The following is a 23,671-nucleotide window of genomic DNA, read 5'->3' as shown; positions in this document are numbered from 1 at the left end:
CCTGTGACCACTGGGGCCCCCGACCTTCCCACCGAAGGCCAAGCTGGCTCCCCGAGGCCTCCAGCCACCTCGCCCTGTGGCCCCGCCCAGCCTGACAGTGAAGCCCTGTGCCCCATTTCCCTCTGGGCCTCCTTGGTTCCACCTACAGACAGGGGGACCCATGGGGCGTGGTGGGGGCCAGGCTGAAGTCACCGGGCCTGGGGGTCTCTGCCCAGGTGCACATTCTGGGATGAAGCACTGGGCCAAGGCCCCTTTTCTGGCCTGTGCCTTGGCACCCTAGAAACACAAGCCACTCTGGCCTGTCCCAACCTCCTCTGTCTGCCCCTCGGGGCCCTGGTGACCTAGAGGGGCCCTGTCAGGTCCCTAACTCCTCAAGGGCCACCCCTGCCTCTGAGAGCCAAAAGAGGCCTCAGGGCCTTTGCATAACCCAGGCACGGCTCACCTTGTGGGCGCAGGTCCATCCCCAGCCAGGGTCCTTGTCGGCTGACCTGCCGCCTCTGCCTCTGCTGTGGGCAGGCTCAGCCCCATGATCATGGCCCCGCCCCAGGCATCAGAAGGAAGTGAGGCCAGCTGCACAGCCCAGCCGTGTGGGCAGGCCCCTCACACAGCCTCGCTTCCGGAAGTGGGCCGCGGGACCCTGGGGTGCTGGCCAGGGAGGCGCAGCCCAGGAAGGGAGAGGGCCCACGCTCACAGCCACAGGGAGCTGGGGACAGACACCCCTCCCCTCCCCTGGAGCCACCGTACACATCCAGCCCCCTCCTTCTCCTCTAGGCCTTGCTGGGCCCCAGCCCTTCCACCACCACCTCAACCCCAAGCTTGCAGCAGCTCCTCCTTATGAAAAAGCAGAGGGGGTTTTGCGCGGCAGAGCGCTTCTCCAAAGAAATGTGTAGCTGTTTCCTGTCCAGTGAGTCACTGGGTAACGTTTCTACTTTCCCTTTTCCCCCAGGCTGCTGGGAAACTCACCAGCAAATCAGTTCATTTGCATATGGATTTTGGGAGCAGACTCAGCTGTGCGGCTCAGGACCTGTGGGAAGCCCGGCTGGTCTCCTCTCCATACAACCACAGTGAGTGAGCTTCAGTTTTCTTGCCTCTGAAAGAAGAGGGAGAATCCTCACCGCAGGGATATGTGTGAGATGTTTGGGGCCATGGTAGCTGCTCAGGAAGCCCTTTGTTCCCTTTGGTTTTAATTTCCTTCTTTGGTTAACATTAATAAATTTATCGCTTGTACTGTTCCTCCCAGGTAGAGTCAAGTCCTATAGGGAAAGGGGGGAGAGTAAAAGAAATATCTAGGGGCCAGGAGTTTGGCCTAGTGGTAGCGTGCTTGCCTAGCATGCATGAAGACCTGGGTTCGATTCCTCGGTACCACATACATAGAAAAAATGCCAGAAATGGTGCTGAGGCTCAAGTGGTAGAGCTCTAGCCTTGAGAAAGTCCAAGGACAGGGCTCAGGCCCTGAGCTCAAGCCCAAGATTGGGGGGGAAAAAAAAAGAAAGAAAAAAGAAATATCTAGAAACAGATGCTTCTTGGCTGAAGGGTAGGGTGGTAGCCTTGAGTTAAGAGCTCAAGGACAGCCCCCAGGCCAAGTTCAAGCTCCATGACCCACCCAAAAAAAAAAAAAAAAGAAAAGAAAGAAAGAAAGAGAAGAGAAGAGATGCTTCTGCTACTTTGGGTCACCACAGCAGGCGCCCATTTATTCCTTTGTATTCCTATGAACCTGAGGGCCCTGGAGGCTGAGGGCACCTTTGTGCCCCAGTGTTGTATGGAAAAACGTGGGGAGAGAAAGCATTTGAGTGTAGAATGAATGAATGAATGAATGAAACACGGAAAGAGTGGGAGAACCCGGCTACAGGCATGGCTGCCTCCGGACAGGGCTGGCGAGTCTGTGAGCCCAGGACCGTAGGTTCTGCTCACTGCCAGGTGATTGGCGATCCATCCGTCACTGCCCTGCTGGCGCCTGCGTGCTGGAGCCTGCAGGCCTCGCAGCCTTGCTGTGTGAGACGGGAAATGTGGGGTGTTTTGTTACACAGCTGGCGCTCACCCATGCGCACCACAGCCTGCGCTGGAGAGCTATGAGGCTTGTGTGCAGTCTCGGGTGTGGGTGCATCTGGACCTGCCATGGCCGGCTCAGATGGAAGCCAGGCCTGGAGACTCTCCTGATTGTGGAGGAAGGTACTAGAATGAACTCCCCGGTAAACCAGCCTGTTTCCACCACACACCCTGACTCCTGCCCCCATTTCCTGGGTCCGTTCAAGAAGGGAATACACAGCCGGTGCAGGTGGCCCAGCCTGTAAGCCCAGCTACTTCCCCTTTTCCAGTAAGGAGAACCGAGGAACCTGCTCTGTTTCCCTTTTCCTTCCAGCTGCCAGGAGGCTCAGCTTTTCTTGTGTTTTGTGCTGTGTGTGTGTATGTGCCTGTCCAGAGCTGGTATTCTACTACTTGACCTATGGCTCCACTTCTGGCTTCCGGATAACTAATCAGAGATAATAATCTCATGAACTTTCCTGCCCAGGTTGGCTTTGAACCATGATTCTTAGATCTCTGCCTCCCGAGTAGCAGGGATTATTGGCGTGAACCACCAGCCCTGGCTCCCTGCACCTTACTTAGCAGCACAGACCCACACTTCCATGTCCTTGGAGGGCTGGCACAGGTCTGGGGTGCTGAGAAGCTCCAAACAGCTGGCCGATCTCACCGTAACCAGAGTGGTATTTTAAGTTATTTATATTTGCGTCAGCCCTGGGGTTGGAACTCAGGGCCAGGGCACTGTTCCTGAGTGTCTGTGTTCCAGGACCTTTGCACACGCTGCTCTCAGCCTGTGTTTTCTTCACCCTCTCATGCTCCAGCCTGCTCTATGGTGCCTGGGTGGGCAGTGCCCACCAGCTGCCCAGCCTGGCACACCGCCACCACCTCTGTCAGCAGCAAGCAAGGGCCTGTGGCCGGGTCAGGCCACAGGCGTCACAGCCAGCGGTAGCCGGTCAGCCCACATGTGGTTGCTGTGAGTCTGCAGGGCAGTGCTCGCCTAGCATGCACGAAGCCCTGGGTTCCATTCCTTGGTACCAGATACACAGAAAAAGCCAGAAGTGGTGCTGTGGCTCAAGTGGTAGAGCTCTAGCCTTGAGAAAGCCAAGGACAGTGCCCAGGCCCTGAGTTCAAGTCCCAAGACTGGCAAAAAGAAAGAGGGGGGGAGGAAACTGAGGCTGGGCCCAGGGGCTTCCAGGCTCCACTCTGGCCTGTCTCCTCCTTTCCACAGCTGGTTTGCAGGCCCCCTGCGGGGTCTGGGCTGCCCCTTGGTACAGCCAGGGTGCAGGTGGGTAACGTGTCATCCAAACCAGCTCCAGGGCTCCGGACCCACCCAGCACATTGTGGAGTGCGGCAGGCCCATCAGTGTGCAGCGAGCAGCCAGCCCGGGTGGGGTCCGGGCCGGGGGCTCCTCTGAGCCTGGGCTGCCATCGGTCCCCCTCAGCCCGGCCCCCTCCTGTGAAGGTCCTCTGGTGGCACAGCCTGTGGGCGCCCCCCTGTGGTGGCCTCCAGGGAATGGACAGCCTCACTGCCAGCCTTCCCCCCACCCCATCCCGGGGATCTGGGGACCGGGAGCACACTGGATCCCAGCCCGGGAAGTGGCCTGGGCCTGGGGAGGGCGTGCAGCTCCAGCTCTGCCTTCCCATCCTTCTCCACTGCCAGCCTCCCTCCCCGGCTCCCCATCACCGGTCTTGGGGTGGCAGGGACAGAGGGGGCATGACTTGGGGAGCAGAGCCTGTCAGGTGAGCCATGGAGAGACACAGCTTGAAGCGGCGGGGGCGGTGATGGTGGCTCGCGCCTGTCATCCTAGCTACTCAGGAGGCTGAGATGTGAGGATTGTGGTTCAAAGCCAGCCGGGCACAACCCCCCTGCCCCTGGGGCATTTCCACACGGCCAGTCCCGCAGGCCGCGGGGTTCTCCGGCACCTAGGCGGTGGATCTTTCTGGGTGGCCCAGCAGGAATCAGGTTTGGGTCCGGCTGTGTGGCCACCCAGTGGGGGTGGGGAGCTCCTTTGTGGAGGCCTGGCCTGGGGGCGGATCCCCGGAGCCCTGTGTCATGGGGTCCACAGCAGAGGACCACAGGGTGATGGAAGGCAAGGGGTGGACGGCCATTGCCTCCGTGGCTCAAGTCTCCTCGGTAAGCGCCACCTCCGTCTGCCCAGTCTCTAGGAGGAAACCTGACACCATTTTTATTTTTCATTCTGCACGGAATCGTGATCCTATAAAGTGGAATCCCATCACCTGTCACCCATCACCTGTCACCCATCACCTGTCACCTGTCCCTGGGCTGATCCTCCTTGTGGCCACCAGGGGGCGCCTCCTGGGTTCCCATCACCCACGTGTCAACCCAGAATGGCTTGCGTCGGGCACCTGGTCACTCTGCAGTCTGAGCACGGCTCCCTGGGGGCCCCCGAGGTCACCCATGCCCCCTCCTGCCTCTGGCCATTCCCTGGACAGTGCAGCTCCCGAGGGGGGTCCCCTGCTCCCCCCAGCCCCAGCCTCCCGCGGCTCCTGCATTGCTCTTCCTCCGCACGTCCCCGTCTGTCCAGCCACCTGCATTATCATTAGATTTATTGCCAGCGTGCGCGCTGGCTGTCTCCTGTCTGAAAAGGGGGGCTCTGCTCCCCTCCCTTTCCTGGGCCCGATCCTGGCTGCCATTCCCCAGGGGAAATTGAGCAGGAAGAGGCTGGGAGATGTGTGCAGAATAAGGAATGGGTCACAGAGCCAGCCACTCCACTGGGTACCAATCCTTCATCCCCAACCCGGGAAAAGGCGGCGTCTCCCTGTGGGAGGGAAGGGGCAGCTGGATGAAAGAGCCCAAAGCTCTCCTGTTCCTCGCACAGTAGTTGCTGCCTCAGTGTGCTGGCAGATAGGGCTAAGGCCTCTGCTCCTAGGCCTGGTAAGAGTGGGGACATGAGCGGGGGTGTGGGGGTCCAGGCTTAGAGGAAAACTGGGCAGGAATTGGGGGTGAGCATCTCGTGTCCAGGGAAGTGGGCCAATGGCAGTAGGAGGCCCTCTGGCCCGCTCTGAGCCCTGAGGGGTGGGGGTAGGGCTCCCCTGAGGATACAGGGCAGACAGGAACTGGCTCAGGCCAGAAGCTCAGCTTCGCCCCCCTGAGGAGAGGCGAGGCTCTGCCCAGACTCGAGGTGGGCACTGGGAGAGGCGTGTTCCAGAAGCCCAGGATGCCAGCACTCAGGAGGTGTGGACTAGAAGACCTGGTGGGAGTAAGACCCTGAGAAAGAGAAAAGGAAAGGAAGGAGGGAAGGAGGGAGGGGGAGGAGGAGGGGAGGAAGGGAGGGGACAGGCACCAGTGGCTCACATCTGTAATCCTAGCTACTCAGGAGGCTGAGATCTGAGAATCATGGTTCAAAGCCAGCCCAGGCAGTTTGTGGAAAAAAAAAAATCTGTAAGACTCTTACCTCCAATTAACACAAAAAGCCAGAAGTGGAGCTGAGGTTCAAGTGGTAGAACACCAGCTTTAAGAGGAAAAAGCTCAGGGACAATGCCCAGTCCTGAGTTCAAGTCTCAGTACTGAAACACACACAAAGGGAGGAGGGGAAGGAAAAAAGAAAGAAAGAAAAAGTGGAGGGGTAAAGAGAAGACTGGGGACAGGACTCAGCTGTGGAGTGCCTGACCATTGAGTACAGGTCAAGTTCAAATCCTGTGAGGAGAGGAAGGCAGATTCAGGGTCTCGAGGGGACCTGGGTGTTGGGTAGGAAGGAGGCAAAGGACAAAGAACCCCAGCCAGTTCATCCAGAGCTGACTCCGAGTTTAATACTTGCAAGAGACAGGGGCTGGTCCCCTCAGAAGGCCCTGCTTCACAGGGCACATGGCCCCATGCTCAGGCCTCCTCCTGGGTGCACCGAAGTTGGGTCCTGGCTGATGTGGTCCTCCAGGATGATGTGTCAGGACAGGAAGCAGCAAGGGGAGATGTCTGTAAGACACAAGTACAGAATGGGGCAATCCTGAGAACTGATGTCCCCAAACCCAGCAGCCATCTAAGGAAAGAAAACTGAGGGACGCAGTACAGACACATCTGTGTGGCTCCGGCCATCAGCGTTAAGCCCACAAGCCACCTGGGAAAACCAAAACCAGAGCTCATTTCCCTGAGAGGCAAATCAGCGGAGAAGATGACCCCCAAATAAGGAAACAGGAGTATGAGAACCCAGCCTAGGAGAAAGGAGCCGTGCTGGAAATCTGCTCGCACTGAGGAAAAGATGTGCAAATTACAGCTGTCTTGTGTAGCCAGATCCTCGTAATTCACACTGGTAATCTCAGCTTCTGAGAAGGCTGAGATCTGGAGGATTGAGGTTTTAGGCCAGCCTGGGCAGAAAAAGACCATAAGACTCTTACTTCCAATTAACTAGCAAGAAGGAGAAGGAGAAGGAGAAGAAGAAGGAGGAGGAGGAGGAGGAAGGGGAGGAGGAGGAGGAGGAAGAAGAGAAAGAAAGAAAAGAAAAAGCCAGACTGGAGGTGTGGCTCAAGTGATAAAATGCCAACTGTGCATAGAAAACCTGGGGAGAATGACACACACACACACACACACACACACACACACACACACACACACACACACACACACACACACACCCCCCCCTGAGGCTGGTGGGGCCCTTGGGGCGGGGTGCTGCACTCCGGCACCCCACCCCCAGACTCCAGGCACACCACAGTGTGGCCTCATGGCTGGGGTCACACAGATGGGAAACCTCCTTGTTTCCCAGGCACTCCATGGTCCATGTAGACATAGCCAAAGCCCTTTGACCAAACTTCTAGGTACATCAGCTCCCTCTGGAAAAAACCTAGAAGGACAAAAGACCCTGCCTGACATGGTCTTGAAGGTGACCTTGGAGTCAGTGGAATCCTGGACAGCAGGTGGGGGCAGAGTGGCAGGGGGCGGGGGGGGGATGGGGTGGAGATGCCCTAGCAGGCCTCAGAACAGGAGAGCAGAGCTGGCTTTGCCTATTGGCCCAGCAGAGGGCAGGCGGCAGCCAGCCAAGGGACCCTGGGACCTGGGCATGGAGAGCCTGGCTCTGTCCATGTGTCTGGGTGTGCTGCGTGCAGACTTGATCAATGCACAAGTGGATGCTGGTGTTCTGGCCAGGAAAGCCCCTGAGGCACAGGGACCATGCTGTTGACAGGGGATCTCCTGGGAGAAAGTCCCCTCCCTGCGCCTTGTGTATGCCCAGCCCAGAGCTGTCAGGTCCTGGGCAGCCATGGAATGTGAAGGGGTCCAGGGAGCATGGGGGACAGGCGACTCTTAGCCTGTCACCTGTCTGGGACCAGGCCCCAGCCTCTGCAGACTATCTAGAGATGGCTGCCCTCTCTGTCACCTGTCTTCACTGTGACCCTGAGTTGGGCAGAAAGGATCTGGACTCAAATAATCCCCTGACTTCTGGGAACCCGCCAGAGATAGGAGCAGGTGGCACTGATACCCCAAAGTTTTCCTTTAAACATGCTTTCGAGCGGTTATGTCTTCTTATTTGTAGATAGGATTTCAAAATAACTAAAGGAAAAAGAGCTGAGGGAGTGGTTCAAGTGGTAGTGCTCCTGCCTAGCAACTCAGGGTACCAAGTTCAAACTCCGGTACCACCACACACAAAAAATAGCCGAATAAGTAAAATAAAAGGAGATCATCAATACCACAAATAGCTTTATGAGCTGGCGGGGTGGCTCACGCCTGTCATCCTAGCTATCAGGAGGCTGAGATCTGAGGACCAAGGTTCAAAGCCAGCCCAGGCACAAAAGGACCTGAGACTCTTATCTCCAATGAATCTCTAGAAAATGGGAAGTGGTTCAAGGGTAGGGTGGTAACCTTGAGCTGAAGAGCTCAGGAACAGTGCCCGGGCCAAGTTCAAGCCCCATGACCCACAAAAAAAAATAGCTTTATGTTGATGAATTTGGAAACCCCAGAGGAAGCAAATTTTCTGAAAAATATGTAAGAGATGAATCAAGAACTACTATAAATTCCGAATAGTCCTAGGTGAAAGAAATCTAATTAACAGGTTTAAATCTACCCCATCTTTCTGCCACATATTTCCAAAGCCAGGCTCAGATGCCCTTGCAAAGTTTTATAAAATAGCAAGGAAGAGATAATTCAATAATATTCAGATCTCTCTACAATTAGAAAAGGGATAGTATTGCCAATTCATAGAACGAAACCAGTGAAAACCTTGGCACAAACGAATGGACCTGGCCAGCTGAGATCCGAGGCTGCCCATTCCAAGCCAACCCGGGCAGGAAAGTCCGTGAGACTCTTATTTCCAATTAACCACCAAAATGCCAGAAGTACAGCTGTGGCTCAACTCGGAGAGTGCCAGCCTTGAACAAAAAAGCTAAGGGACAGTGTCCAGTTCAAGCCCCAGTATCGCACAAAAATAAAAAAGGACAAGAGTGGATGAGGAGGGGACACCCCCGGCTGCCCCTGACGATGGACGAGGGCCCCCTCCTTTCCCACACTATGGCAGTAGAGGCCAGCCGCCTGCAAGAGGCGACAGCATGGCGGCGCAGGTGGGGAAAGGTGAAGGGCTGTATGTGTGCGCACGCGCGTGTGCATGCACGTGCATGTGCGCCAGACCTGGGGCTCCCCGGGTCATGGGTTCTCCACAGTGGAGGTGTGTGGCGATGGCTCTCGTCCTCCAGGCTCTGTGCCCCCTGTGCTGGGTCCTGGGTCCTTGGTCCTTGGGCGGTGTGGGATTCCTCCTGCAGAGTGACGGGGCCCATTGAGGGCTCTGAGTGTGTGCTGTCGGGTAGAAGCACCCTTCCTGGAACGGGAGCAGGCACAGACTTGGGGTGGTCATGGCTGTGATGGCTGGGTGGGGTATGCAAGGCTGGAGGAAGCCACACCCTGGCAGGGTTGACTGAAGGATAAAGCCCAGCTCACGGATTGCTCCCCACATCCCGTCCTGTACCCCTGGGCTGTGTGCTCCCACAGGGGCGCCAGCCCCCCACCCCCCACTTTCTTGTTTCTTGGGGATGAAGCCTAGCTCCCTGTGTGCGTCTCGTTTGCATGCCACAGTGCCCTGGCGCCCGCCCGTCACTGGCGCCTACCCACTTGCTGAGTGTCACATTTGATTTGCATTTAATCTTTCTCTTTTCTGTTCTGGGTACAATCCAGGGCTCCATTTACTGTATTGACCGTGTCTTGTTTTGGCCAGTACTGGGGCCTTGAACGCTCACTTGGCCTTTTTTGCTCAAGGTTGGCACTCCACCACTGGGACTGTTCCTCCAGTTCCAGCTGTTGGCTGGTTAATGAGAGAAGAGTTTCTCAGATTTGTCTGCTCAAGCTGCCTCCGAACTGCATTCCTCAGATCTCAGCTTCCCGAGTAGCTGGGATTCAGGCGAATGTAGATAGAGGGGGAGGGTGGAAAAGGAGAAAAGGGACCTAGGGTCAAGGGAGCCTCGCTTTTCTGATCCACGCTAGGGGCCCTGGAAAGGGTCTGTGCAGTCTAGAGCAATCTACTTGAAGTTCAGTGGGCTTCTGTGCCCGGTAGTTTTCACAGACAGCTGCCAGATGTTTCGGCTGGCCCTTGGGGAAAGTCAGACGGATGGGAATGTGTGAAGGGCCGGCACAGGCTCTTTGCTCTTCCTGGTTTCTGCTCTGAACCCGACATGGAGCTAAAGGCTGCTGATGTGGGCTGTGACCTTGACCATGACCTTGGGCCCAACCTGGGCGAGTCAGTGTTTAGCCCCACAGGGCTGCTCAAGGCAAGACAGGTGGTACTGCCAGGCCTCCCCCCAGCTCACATTCACCTCTCTTCCTTGGCCCCCTTCTCCTCCCTCCTCCTCTTCCTCCTCCCCTGCCATCCCTGCTCCCCCATCCTGGGCCAGGCTTTGGGCATCTCCTGCCCAGTCACCAGGCCTCTGGTACTATGCCCAGCATACAGAAGGTGCCTGGGCTAATGACTGAGGTAGAGCAAATTCCTGGAAATTCTTAGAGAACTTGGGCTCTACTTGTGGGCAGGAAGTGGGTCTTCCAGCCCAGAGGGCACCAGGGGATGGCCAGGGCCTGGCCTAGCATTGGAGGCCCCCTCCCCCCTCTGGCTGTCATAGACAACACGCCCCGCCCTGTGCACGGCCGGCCACCGGTGGGGCTAACAGCCTGGGTTGGGTAAGTTCCCCTTCCGCTTCCTCCTGCCTCTCGTCTTCATCGCTGGGACACCCTGTCTGCCGCTCCACACCCAGGGCCCCAGCACAGATCCTCTCCGCCCTCAGCTCACCACTGCCTCTGGGCCTGCGAACACCATGCAGGCCATCAAGTGTGTGGTCGTGGGAGATGGGTAGGTATCTGGCTGAACTTCCCTGTGGTCCCTCCTGAAATGTTGGGGAGCCCCTGAGGGGGGGAGCCTGGGAGACAGGGGGATCACTTCCTGTCTTAAGAGTGAGTGCTGGAGTGGGTGAGGATGGTGTGCCTTTCTCCAGAAGCCACCTGGGGGGGGGGACGTGGGACAGTGGGTGGGGGCAGTGACTGAGCTCCTGCTACAGAAGAGAGTTGAGGCTGAGACCCCACAAAGCCCAGCCCGGTTCCAAGATGGAGGCGCAGGTTTGAGGCTGGCCAACCATTAGTCCTTTGATCTGGGCTCTGGTCACTGGCTCTGGGGGCTCAGGGATGAGGCAGCCCAGACATCAAGAGGAGGGGCAGGTACCCCATCTGGTCAGCTGTGGGCCTTCTTATCCTGGCTGGCCTCAGCCTGCCGGTGTGCAGAGGATATGGATTGGGGAGGGGTGCAGGGTGGGGAAGGAGGAGGACATGGTGGGGTGACCTTGGCGGTCTGGGTTTCCTCATCTGCAGAATAACCACAACAGAAGCCAGCTTGCCAGGCATCTTAGGGCCTGACCCACAGGTGCCCCCTGGGGCCCCCTCTGCCCTGCCCAGGGGTTCTAGCCAGCAACCCCATTCTGCAGAGGGGCTCCAAGGCCTGTGAGGGAGAACTCTGCCTCCTCCCAGCCCCCTTGGCTCTCTCCTGGCTGAGTCCTTGGAGCTTTGACCTGGCCAGGCTTGCTGGGAACAGGGCTGGGCAGGGAGTGGGCAGCAGGGTTCTCAGGTAGCTGACCCCATGCCTGCCTGCCACTGTCTGCCCACCGACCGACCGACTACTGTGCTGGTAGCTGGCCCTGATCACTTCAGTGTGTGTGTGTGTGTGTGTGTGTGTGTGTGTGTGAAAAATGGGCAGGGTACAAAAGTCAAGGTTAATGCTCCATTCATTCCAGGCTTGGAGGGGAGCAGCTGTGCGGACCGGAAGTGAGGAGTGGGGTGTGGGGTGGGCAGCGCTGACTCTGTGGCAAGCACAGGTGTAGGGTCCCTCTGGGTTGTGTTTGTTTTCATTGCTGGGGTTTGAACTTGGGGCCTGGGCGCTGTCCCTATGCACTTCTGCTCAAGGCTAGCGCTCTACTACTTGGAGTCACAGCACCACTTCCAGTTTTCTGGTGGTTCTTTGGATATAAGAATCAGGGCTATCTTTAAACTGTGATCCTCAGATATCAGCCTCCTGAGTAACGGGGATTACACATATGAGCCGCCGGCGCCCGGCTTCTCCCTCTGTTTTACCCCTCACCTCTCACCAACCCCAGCCTCAAAGGTTCCATTTGCTAGGTGGGAAGTTGAAGCTGTGAGAGGCTAATTTGCCCAAGACCTCACAGGATTCCAACCTGGATCTCAAATCCCGTTCTCCTCTCTGCCTGGTTTAGAGAAGGAGGGCTGTGGGCACAGCTGGCTTGGAGCCAAATGATTTATGGGTTCTCTTGTTCCTGTTTTCTAGCCAGGAAACTGAGGCAGAGGGAAGCTAGGTGACTTGTCCCAGGCCCATGCCACCAGTAGGTGGTAGACCTGAGATTTGAACCCAAGATTGAGATGGCAGAACCCAGGTCAGACCCCAGGGGTCCCCCAAGCCGTAGTTGAGTCTGCTGGGTGCCATCTCAAGTCGTAACCCTCTGACCCTCCTCACCTGCACTGGGCTCAGGTCCCCAAATCCGAGTGAGGACCCAAAGTCTGCATTTTGGCAAGAATGTGTTGGCTGGGGAGACTGAGGCCTGGAACAGAGGATGCTGGGACCTCCTGGAGGCCCAGGAAGGAGATTGCAGGATTGGAGGCCTAGGGGGGAAGATGCAGGCATGGAGGCCTGGGCAAGAAGATGTGGGGAGGCCCGAGGCCTCCTTCGGCACGGGGCAGAGCTGTGGCTGCCTGGCTTTCAAGCCCCTCACTTCCTGTCTTTCAGAGCCGTGGGCAAGACGTGTCTGCTGATCAGCTACACCACCAACGCCTTCCCGGGAGAGTACATCCCCACCGTGTGAGTGAGGCCCCGGGGCCGGGCGAGTCTCCACCTCAACCATGCTGCTGGGGAGGCAGTGGCCCCACCAGGGATACCAAGGCCAGGGCAGTAGGGTATGGGTGGGAGGACTGGCCGTAGGGAGCCAGAGGCGGCTTCCAGGTGGGCTCCAGGGCAGGAAGGTGACCAGGGGGCTTGTCTGAGCAGAGGCCGGAGGGTGGTGGTGCTACTGGCAGAAGGAGGGGACCCAGAGGGCCTCACCCCACCGCAGAGCCCCACTCTGTTTCTCCATGTGGGAGCCGGCTGTCATGTGACACAGAGGGAAGAGAAGAGAGGGTGGGGGGGCTCCTGGCCTCAGTGAACCCCATCATTCCCAGGAAGGCCTCAGCCCACCAGCATGGCTCACTGCTTTGCTCTGAGTTCTTTTACTTTACGTATGTAGTTATGTATGTCCCCCTACTGGGGCTTGAACGCAGGGCCTGGGCGCTGTCTCCGAGCTTTTTTTGCTAGAGGCTGGTGTTCTACCACTTGAGCCACAGCTCCACTTCCAACTTTCTGCTGGTTAACCGGGGATAAGAATCTCAGATTTGTCTACCTACCCTGGCTTCACACTGCAACCCTCAGATCTCAGCTCTGGGTATCTGGGTTATAGGTGTGAGCGCAGGTGCCCAGCTTGCTTTGACTTCCTGGCACTCCTACTCCAGGGCCTTTGCTCAAGCTCTTCCTCCTACCCATAGTGCTTTTGTGATGAAAGCCGGCAGGCCCAGCTCCAGTGCCCCCTCCTCCAGGAAGCCTTCTGGTCTCTCACTTCTCTGTGACTATACCCTTTCTGGATGAGGCAGGAGCTGGGCTAATGAGCAGCCTTCCCCCTGGGTCTCCTGTGCAGGCTGAGACTGCTGAGTCCCGGCCAGGCCTGTGCCTCTCCAGCACCCCAAAGCCCCAGGTGCCTCCTTGCAGGCTTCGCAGAGCCCTTGGAGGGGTTGGATCAGGACTGGTTCTGTTGGGGAGCCGCCTGCTCAAAGAACCCTGCTCAACGAACTGGGCATCTGGCCCCACCTTGCAGTGCTTCCTTGGTGATGAAATGTGGGGTCTGATGTACTATTCACCAGTCCCAAATTCTCCCTCCCTTCTCGGCCAGCACCCAGTTGCTGAGTCCTGGGCAAGGCGCCACAGGGGCCTGTGCCCTTGGGACAGGGCAGAGAAAAAAGTCACACTTGACATTGGAGGTGGGAGGAAAGGGCGGGGGCGGGAGGCTGGGAAAGCAAGGAGCCCGACAGCTCAGAGCACGGGCAGATCTGGGCCGGGGAAGGGGAAGGATGCTCTGTAGACCAAATTTAGCAAATTGAGGTGCTCAGCTGGGCCAACACTGGAAGATCAACAGCTAAGCCGTGGGAACTGACACCTGGGGAGGGGCGGGCTAAGCTGCTAGCCAGCCAATCAGGCTCTGGTACCCTTGGAGCCATCTCCTGATTGGCTCTCTCCGTCACTTCCTCCACATCCCCTCAGAGACCAGTGGCCTTTGGATGGAAGGATGCTGACAGGACTTCCCGCCTCTCCCTTCAGCCTTGACATTTATAGTCTGCTGATTTATGCCCTACATCCCAGAGGGGAGCCAGCAGGGCCCCAGGAGAGCTTTGCACATTTTTCAGACAGGGAGACAGAGCCTGCTTTGGAGGTCGCCCTGTGCTGCTGTTGGGGGGTCACTAGTGCATGGCAGGAAGACCCTATCCTGGGACATGGGGTGGGTGGATGACTTCTTCTACCTTCCTCCATGTAACTCCATGGAAGGCAAAACCCAGGCAAGCTCTAAAAAGTGACAGGCTCACATGGTAGAGCACCTACCAGGCAAAGCATCTGAGTTCAAATCCAAGTAGAGCCAAAAAAAAAAAAAAGGAAGATCTTTACACATGTGACTGGTGGCACATGCCCGTAAGCCTAGCTCGTCAAGAATCTGAGATCTAGGATGGTAATTTGAAGCCAGCCTAGGCAGAAAAGCCCAGGAGACTCTTAGCTCCAATTGATCAGTCAAAAGCCGGAAGTAGACTGGTGGTTCAAGTTGTAGAATGCCAGCCTTGGGCAAAAAGAGCCCAAGACCTTGACAGCACTGTCCATCTGGCTCAGGAAGGGCCCGGATGGGTGGCCAGGTGAGAGGAAGGAGTCCCTTGGCCCTTCCCCGCCCTTCGCTCCATGGAAAATTCTCTGTGGTCCCCACGGGTGCCGCTCATGAGGTTGGCAGGTCCCTTTCCTCCTGTGACCCTGAGCCCTTCCCTGAATCACAGGAAGCTGCTCAGTGTGTGAAGCTGCCCTGGCCCCCAGCTGCTGGTGGGGGGAGGGGCGGGCTCCCAAGCAACATAGACCCCAGGAATTCAGCATCACCAGCAATCCTTGTAGCAGCTGACCCTCCAGGGAAGAGCCTGTGGGCCTTCGGGGACATGGATAATGAGATTGCCGAGCTCAGCTTCTTAGTGGAAGGTCCCATTGCCTGCTGTCTCCTCACACCCTCCTGACGGCCTCAGGACACAGGGACTTTTTCAGTGAGGCCAGGACAGGCACCCTGAATCACACAGCTGGCACCAGTGACCAGTCCTCATTTATTAGTTCTCTGGTACCAGCCACAACGCAGGGCAGGGTGGCACTCACATAGGCTGGTGAGCTTTCCTAGCCTCCTGGGGCCTCAGTTTACCCATATGTTTGATGGCAGTCACGTGTAGTCTTGCTGCCTTCTGTCCTGTGGGCCTCAGGACCTATTGTGCAATGTCCTCCCCTCTCACCATGTGGCTGGTCCCAAAGGTGCCAGGCTGCCACTGGTTGCTATGGCTCTGAGACCCTGGTGGCCCAGGAGACAGACCTGCAGCCCAGGACGCCTGAGCTCTCTGCACCAGACTCTCAGGTTCCATGTCAGAGGACAACAGTGTCCTCTGGGTTGTTTCAAAGCTGTGCTTTCTTTTGCTTTGTTGCCTTTTAAAGTATTATTTTTTGTCGGTCGTGGGATTTGAACTCTGAGCCTGGGTGCTTTCCCTGAGCTCTTCATCTCTAGACTACCTCCCTATCCCTTGAGACACAGCATCACTTCCAGTTTTCTGGTGATTAACTGAAGATAAGAGTCTCACAGACTTTTTAGTGCCCGGGCTGGCTTTGAACAACGATTCTCAGATGTCAGCCTACTGAGTAGCTAGGATTACAGGCAAGAGCCACTGCGCCTGGCTTAGCCAGTTAACATATTTTTGCACCAGGCATCAGTGTCTCCTGTCTGTAATTCTAGCTACTCGGGAGGCTGAGAACTCAGGATCATGGTTCAAAGCCAGCCTGGGCAGGAAAGTCTGTGAAACTCTCATCTGTAAGTAATCACCAGAAAATTGGAAGTGGCACTGAAGTTCAAAGTGATAGAGCTCTAGCCTTGAGTGAAAGAGCTCAGGGACAATGTCAAACCCCAGGAACTAGCACATATCTTCTTTTTTGAGGATATATTATTATTTTTTTGCCAGTCCTGGGGTTTGAACTCTTCTCAAGGTTAGTGTTCTACCACTTTTGAGCTACAGCACCACTTCTGGCTTTTTTGTTGTTGTTTCTGTGTACGTGGTACCGAGGAATCAAATCCAGGGCTTCATGCATGCTAGGCAGGCACTCCACCACTAGGCCACACTCCCACCCCCCACATTTTCTTAAATGCTAGTACTAAGACTTAACACTGTAGCTTTTACTTTTGGCTTTCTTACTCATGGCTGGTGCACTATCATTTGACCCACATCTCTCATCTGGCATTTTGCTGGTTATTTTGGAGAGAGTCTCATGGACTTTTCCGGGCTGGCTTTGAACCTCAATCCTCAGATCTCATCTTCCTGAGCAGCTGGGATTACAGGCGTGAGCCACTGGCATTGGCCAAAGCACATTTTCCGGAGTGACAGAGCACCAGTGCTCATGTCCCTGCTGGACCAGAGGCATCTAGGATGGCTCCTTCCTCTGGAAGCACCTTGGCAGGCGCCTTGTGACTTACTGCACAAAGGACCAATTGTGTCAGACTTGAGCGTTCAGGACCCACACTGGGTGCCACCAAGTCCTGGAGGAGAGCTGATGGGGGGGTAGAAGGTGGGGAGAGCGGTGGTTGTGGGTCAGGAGAGGCTGCAGAAGGGTGAGTAAGAGTCAGGCAAGCAGCAGGAGGGGGTGGGGCAGGTGGAAAGTCGGGGCGCTGTGCTCAGAGTTTTCCAGGCTGTGGGATAAGCCCAGAGGTGGCCAGGGCTGGTGCAGGGCTCAGCCACCACCCTGTGACCCCCTTGGCTCTGCTGTTTTATTTTGGGGGGGGGGGAGGGAGCCCTTACTGGGAAGCCATGAGGACACCACAGCCAGGCATGTGTTGTGTGAGGGGTTCGTGGGGAGGCAGCATCCGGGGGCTTTGGTTTGCTCTGGTTTCGTTCCATCCCCCTGCCCCACAGCGTCTCCTGGGTGCCAGGCTTGAGCCTGTGGATATGACAGGTGCCAGCTGGGCACACGGAGGGGACAGAGACACATTAAATGCCTGTTCAAGGTCAAGGCCAAGCTGTGGCCCGAGGAAGGGGACTGTGACTTTCCTAGCCGAAGCAGGGAAGTCCTTCCCAGTGGGGGATTTCCCAGGCAGGGTTTTGAAGCATGACTAGGAAGCCAAAATGGGAAAGGATTAGGAGAGTCTTCCAGGCACAGGCAGGGGCTGAGGCCTGGAGAGTGTGAAAGGGTGGCAGGGCTGTGTGGGCAGGCTTGTGAGCGGGGGCCCTCTGGGCCTGGGAAGCAGCATGGACAAGCAGAGGGAAAGCGGCAATGTGTGCCGTGCCAGAGAAAGGCCTGGCCCTAGAATCTGCCAGACTCCCGCCCAGTGTCTGCTTCAGTGACAGTTGGGGGCAGGTATTTCCACAAGGCTTTGGCCTGGCGGCCGAGAGGCTGGGCCCAGGAGTCCCCAGTGTCCTGGCAGAAAAAGGACCACGAGGTAATATCCTCCTCTCGTTTACTGGTAGTTTAAGTATGATACTACAGCGGATCAGTAAGAATTCAACAGGAAAGGCAGCCCAGCTGCTCGGTGCTGGGTAACCCTGCGCCAGCGGCAGCCCGGCTCAGCCTCCGTGTCCACGGTGGGCGGGTCCACATGGACTGGCCGTCCTGGCCTCTGGGGTCTGAGGCTGGCCCTGACCACCGTCTTGTGCACTCCTGGCAGGTTTGACAACTATTCAGCCAATGTGATGGTGGACAGCAAGCCGGTGAACCTGGGGCTGTGGGACACAGCTGGCCAAGAGGACTATGACCGCCTCCGGCCGCTCTCCTACCCCCAGACGGTGAGTGCCCACAGCCCTACCATGGCCCTGCCCTGGGAGGCCCTGCAGGCTGGCAAGCCTGGCACGCCTGCCTCTCCCCTTCAGGCTCACTCCAGGAGTCTGCGGCACTGAGCCAGTCCCTTGTCCCCTTGTGTGGGCAGAGGGCTGGTCAGGAGCCCCGGGTCCCTCGGCCTGGCTGTGCTGGCTTGGGACTTGGGGGGCAGGTTTGGGGCATGTCTGGGTTCCCTCCTGAGTCTCCTGTGTCCCCAGGATGTCTTCCTCATCTGCTTCTCTCTCGTGAGTCCTGCCTCCTACGAGAACGTTCGAGCCAAGGTGAGCTGGCCAGATACAGAGTAGAGGGGAAGGAATGGCGGGGGGGACTGGCACCTAGAGGCCTGGCCTGGGGCAGCGGGTGGCAGAGGATGTCTGGTAGGGAGGGGGGTGAAACTCGAAGGGGGCTGGGAGGGTGGGCTCCCGTCCCTCCACCCTTCTCCCTCCTTCCTTCACCCCCCTCCCCAGCCCTTATCTCCAGGGAGCCTTGTGCTCCCCTCTTGTCTTCAGCCCAAATCTTGTCTCCTCTTCCTTGTGCCGTGGCTGTGCCCGCACCCCCACAACCCTGCCCTGCCTCTCTTCACCCCTCTGCTGTGCTCCCTCCGTCCTCTGCCCAGTGGTACCCCGAGGTGCGCCACCACTGCCCCAGCACCCCTATTATCCTGGTGGGCACCAAGCTGGACCTGCGGGATGATAAGGACACCATTGAGAAGCTGAAGGAGAAGAAACTGGCTCCCATCACCTACCCCCAGGGCCTGGCGCTAGCCAAGGAGATCGGTACAGTGCTGGGTGCAGCTGGGGGCGGGGAGGGGGAGCCCCGTCACTGCCTCAACCCAGGCTTAATTTCTGGCTAGCTGTGTGACCCGGGGTCGGTCACTTAGCCTCTCTGTGCTGAGTTCCCTCATCCCAGGATCTGGGAGAGTGCTGGCCTTGTCACGTGGTAGTGTTGTCCATCTGTAGGTGGCTGGTGAACGAGGGGTGAGGTTTGACAGGAGCAGTGGGGTCATGGATGAGCTGGGCTGTGTCATGTGGAGGCCAGGCGGGTCCACCCCGGGTTTCCTGGAAGGCCTCCTGGAGGCCACGGGGATGAGGCTGTCATGTTCCTCCCACCTCTCTCTCCCCATCCTGGCTCGGAGTGACCCCTCTGCTGCCCTGTCACTGGACTCAAGGTCGCCAGGGGAGGTGGCAGAGCAGGATCTAAAGGAAGGAAGTAGATTTCTGGGGCCGGTGGCCTCCCCTGCCCTGACCACCTGCCCTGGGTTGGAGTCAACTCTTGAGTCCTTCCCTCTTCTGGTTTCCAGGGGCTTGCTGGCTCTGGCCCTGTCCCTACATGACCTGCCAACCGCCCCTGCCTCCCCGGAGGGGCCTGCTGCTCCCTCCCAGGACTCCCCCTGCCCAGGCCCCGCCCCTTCCTCTACGGAAATGGGCAGGGCCTGGCATCTCTGCCAGAGAAACCGCAGCCCTTCTTCCTGTCACCTGCTCTAGGGCACCCCTGCTTAACCCTGGGTCCCCTCCTCCCACACCCTCCTCAGGTCTTTCCAGATAGCAGGAAAATGGAACCTTCACCTAGCTCATGCTGGGCTCTTGACCACTCTAGATCTCTTAGGTTTTAGATCCCCCCCCTTTCTCTCTCTGCCAGTCCTGGGGCTTTAACTCAGGGCCTGGACACTGTTCTTGGCTTTCTCAAGGCTAGAGCTCTATCACTGAGCCATAGCACCATTTCCATCCGATATATATATATATATTTCTATATATATATCCCAGGACTTGAACCTGGGTCTTTGTGCGTGCTGGGCAAGCACTCTACCACTAGGCCAAACTCCAGGTCCTCTCGTCTTTTTATTTTTGTGAGAGTCCCTTAGGTAGCCCAGGATGGACTTGAACTCTTGATTGTTTACATTAGCTCCCATCAATCCCAAGTCCTGGGATTACAGGATTCTGGTCCGAGCCCCAGCACTGATTGGCTCTGACCTGGAGCTAGTGGCTGTCTCCCACCTGGGCCTCAGGTCTCCTTATCTGGTGGGATTCTCAGTCTAAGAAGCCTCAATTTCCTTCTCCCTCAAGTGAGGGTGCCGAGAGTCTCTGTGAGAAGGACACGGAAGGAAGTCCCAGCCCAATCCCAGGAAGGGCTCAGTCCATGTCAGCCAGCCGAGCTTGACGTCCGGGGGCATAGCTGCTCACAGCTGGTCATCCCAGGCCAGGGCACCCAGGAGGGCAGAGACAGCTGCTGTCTCCTCTGAGGGTCACATACCCAGGCCGACCCCCAGGTCTGAGTTGGCCAACATCGGAGTCAGTTGGAAGGGAGGCTAGCCAGAGGCTGAGGTGTGCTTTACGGTCACCTCCTCCTTGGGGAGAAAGGGTCTTTGGGGCCTGCCAGGGAGAGGACAGCTCAGTGTAACTTTGGAGGGGTCACACCCTCCCTGAGGCGCCATTCCCTCCTGATCCTCAGTCCTTTCTCGTGGCCCAGTCTCAGCCTGGCCCTGGAGGCTTCCCCACTCCTTAGCAGGAGTGGTGAGTGATCCCTGCTTTCCACTTCCCAGGAGCCTCTGGGCTCATGGCTGCCCCTCTCTGGGCTCATTTCCTATCTGCAAAGTGGGGACACCCAGGCTTTCCCCTGAGCCCAGGCCTGGCATTCCCTTTCCTTCCTCCGGCTCTGCAGGAGACCCCCACACCTCTGTGGAGGGTCTTGTGGCTCCTGGCCTCAGGGTATCTGATGTCCAGGCTGGGATGGGCAAAAAGAGTCACCCAGCTCCTACTCACCCCGGCTGCCCTGGGTGGAGGGCCTGTGTCCCCCATGGTGGCAATGAGGGGCTGAGGCTAAGCAACAGGCAAATGGGATCTGGGGGCCTCCGGGGGGAAGGTTGGCGCACGCCTGTGACGACTTCTAGAAGAAACCAGGCGCCACTGGGCCCCATCCTTGAAGCAGGAGGGTGGTGTCCAATTCCGTTCCTGCTCAGGGTGACAGAGCTCTCAGGTGGCCCCTTGAGGTCAGGGACCCCTATTTGGTGCTGGGTCCTGTGTGTTAGGAGAGGGTGTGTTAATAGCACCCCCCCCCACGACTTCAGCCTGTGTCCTCCTGTGCCCCATCCTGCAGACTCTGTGAAGTACCTGGAGTGCTCGGCCCTCACCCAGCGGGGCCTGAAGACCGTCTTCGACGAGGCCATCCGCGCCGTGCTGTGCCCGCAGCCCACACGACAGCCCAAGCGCCACTGCAGTCTCCTCTAGGGGTAGGTGCCCCCTTCCTCACGGCTTTGCCCCCAAAAGGCCAGCGTCCAGCACCAGAGAGTGACATCTAGGCCAGGCTAGGTGCCTCGGTTCCCCCAAGCCTTGTCAGTGCTCCGGGCCAGTCCTGACCTGTGGAACGCTCTTGCCACAGGAAATCTCCAGTGTCAGGATAGGCTCAGCAACCTAAGCCAGGGCACTAGGGTCCAGGGACGCCTGCTTGGCCCGCCCCTGCAGCAGAAGGCCCCCCACCCATGACTCCCACAGCGGGTGCAGGGGTGCGGTGGTGGGAAGAGAGCGGGGATGGTCCCAGTGGGAGGGCAAAGGCCCAGATGTAGGAGGGAGCCACAAGCCAGGAAAACTGAACCCCGCGGATTCCACCCTCAAACTCACAGCTGCCTGTCTCCCTTGCAGGTGGCACCCCATCCCTGGCACCCACGTGGTTCTAGCCTCTGGTTCCCCCATCCCAAGCCAGATGTCATCCTGGCTGGCCTTGCTGCCCCTCCCTGTGGTATTTCTTAGAGGGCGGGCACCGAGTTTGGTTCTCCCCGCTGCCCAGGCCTCTGGGGTGGGAGGGAGTGGGTTTGCAGGCCCTGCAGCCTTTCCCCCATGCTTCTACCTTCCCAGGGACTTCAGGGGACCCCTGGAGCCCAGCAAGGCACCCCAGTCACATGATAGCAAATGCATATGCGACACCCCTCCTGGAGCTCCCAGCCTGGTGGCTGACCTCCTGCGACCTGGTTCTTGCTCCAGTATCTACTGTCCGGCTTCTCTGAATGTTCTCCTTTCCCTGAGTGTAAAGGAGTAGCCAAGAAGCCTGCTCCTCTGGTCTTTTTCTTCTATAAAACCAATCAGTTTCTGTAAATCTCCATGGTATCTGCCCAGCCCGCAAAGGGTCAGCGTCAGTTGTTTCCTGCCTCTCAAGACGTGCTGCTGTACTCACAAGACCCTGAGAGAGGTCTTCCTGAGAGAGTCTTAAAGCTTTTCATACTTGCCCGTCAGGACTTTTGCTATTGCAAATAGAAGGCCCAACTCAAGCTGCTTATGCAGAAAATAAATTTAATTCATGTTTGGAATTATCATGATTTCAGGTGCAGTTTTCAGGGGAGGTTGAGTGCTATCACTGAAGCTTGTTTTTCTGTATGTCTTGGCTCTGCCTTCTGCTGATGGTTCATTCTCAAGCAGGTAACAGCTCAGGGCTTCCTCCTTTTAGGTTAAAGTTCAATCAAGGAGAGCAAGTGACGGCTCCCAAATTTTTAATGAAGGTTTGTCTCCTTTGACTGGACTAGTTTCAACCAATCATGTTTTTCTCAGAAGGATGCTGTGCCATGATTGGCCATGCCTGACCCACATGCTCTAAATGAAGTTTTATTCTGATTGGACATGCTTCAACCAATCATTTTTTTTTGTCGGAAGGATGCTGTGTCCTGATTGGCCAGGCCTTAGAGCTGGGAGAGTTAGAGGATGGAGCAGTTGCTTTCTACTCTGGATAGGACTTTTGGGAACCTGAGTAAGCTGTAATTGGAGGTCACAGGAACAAGGCTGGCTCCAGGAGGCACGAAGCTCAGGCAGGGTTCTCACCAGAGGTGAGTTGCTTTGGGTGGCCCCATCCCTGTCCCTCCCTTGAAGGATACCAGATCTCCCTCCCTTGTGACGGTGGCTCTGTCTAGCCAAGCTTATCATTCTTTCACCATTATATATCTGCTGCTCACCACCACTGTGTCAGGCCCTGCTAGAGATGTGTGGGACCCTGTCACACAGGAGTCCCTACCTCAGACTGACACTCCAGAGCCACCCCACAGCCAGAATCTCCCTGTCAGCAAACTTCCACGTCCCACTGCCTGGAGCTCCAGGCCACCCCCAATGTCATTCTCAGGCAGGATACCACCACTAGAATCCCAGCTGCCCAAGAGGTTGAGATCTGAGGATCTCAGTTCAAAGCCAGCTTGGGCAGGAAATTCCCTGAGACTCTTATCTGCAATCACTGGAGGCAGAGCTGTGGCTCTAGCCTTGAAAGAGAAAGCTCAGGCCTTGAATGCAAGCCCCAGTCCTAGGCACAAAACCAAACAGACCTACAGGCAAAAAAAACCCCACAAAGTCCTGGAAGGACTTGGGAAGGATGAGTTCCCTGATCAGGTGGCTTGGAAAAGTTCAGGTGCCCCTCCAGCCAGTCAGAGTCTTCTAGCCATTTGTGGAACCTCAGGATCAGTTCCAGGCCCCACCTGATGGCCCCGAGGGCCTGGCCACAGCCTGCTTCCCTCTCAGTCATTGCCTCTACCACCAGACTATACTCTTGCATATCTAATCCAATCTTCCCAATCATCTTTCGTGACAGGCATCCATAGCCCCTCCCCCCCCACCGCACAGCAACTCACCTACACCAGACACATTGATTATTTTCCCAACAGGCTTTGCAACTAGGGCTGCAAGGTCACAGGGGCTTGAAAGAAAGTCAGCTGGCTGTGGAGAAAAGTTGTGATTCCTCACATAAATAAATAACGGACTCAGCCAACATTGTCCTTTGTCCTGTCTCTTTCCCTGCCTGGAATACTGATGAGATGTCTGGAGCTGCCATCTTGGGAGGGCCAAGCCCCAATCATATAGATACAGTCCCTACCTATTGCTCAGAATGGAGAGACAGAAAGATGAATGGAGCCAGCGTCCCAGTTGTGACCAGTATCCATCACTGCTTGTTACAGAAACACTGACTTGTCTGTGCTGCTGTTGGTCAGACCTTCTGTCCCTGTGGTCTCGCAGCATGTATAACTGAGGTCTTGGACTCCTTTCCCAGTGCTCTTGCTTCGCCCTCATCTCTTCGAGTCATTCTTTTCTGTTATTTGAATTG

General features: G+C 57.0%; 1 protein-coding gene across 2 annotated transcripts; it reads left to right on the top strand.

Moving 5' to 3' along the window:
* Window positions 1–10,155: 10,155 nt before the first annotated feature.
* Window positions 10,156–21,905, top strand: Rac2 (Rac family small GTPase 2). 2 transcript variants are annotated; one of them, XM_090328654.1, is made up of 7 exons: window positions 10,156–10,291; window positions 12,227–12,298; window positions 17,457–17,574; window positions 17,824–17,886; window positions 18,222–18,381; window positions 20,699–20,831; window positions 21,241–21,329. In XM_090328654.1, exons 1-6 carry the CDS (start codon window positions 10,257–10,259, stop codon window positions 20,827–20,829), a joined length of 579 nt encoding a protein of 192 aa, XP_090184780.1. In that variant the 5' UTR covers window positions 10,156–10,256; the 3' UTR covers window positions 20,830–20,831; window positions 21,241–21,329. The 2 variants fall into 2 exon arrangements, with proteins under 2 accessions (XP_090184780.1, XP_090184779.1); XM_090328653.1 differs by lacking the exon at window positions 21,241–21,329 and adding an exon at window positions 21,454–21,905 and having other exon boundaries at window positions 10,173–10,291.
* Window positions 21,906–23,671: the final 1,766 nt, after the last annotated feature.

The sequence above is a fragment of the Megascapheus bottae genome, chromosome 2 (genome assembly GCF_031878675.1).
Source record: "Megascapheus bottae isolate mThoBot1 chromosome 2, mThoBot2.hap1, whole genome shotgun sequence".
Lineage (NCBI taxonomy): Eukaryota > Metazoa > Chordata > Mammalia > Rodentia > Geomyidae > Megascapheus > Megascapheus bottae.
This window is presented reverse-complemented; position numbering and strand designations above follow the sequence as displayed.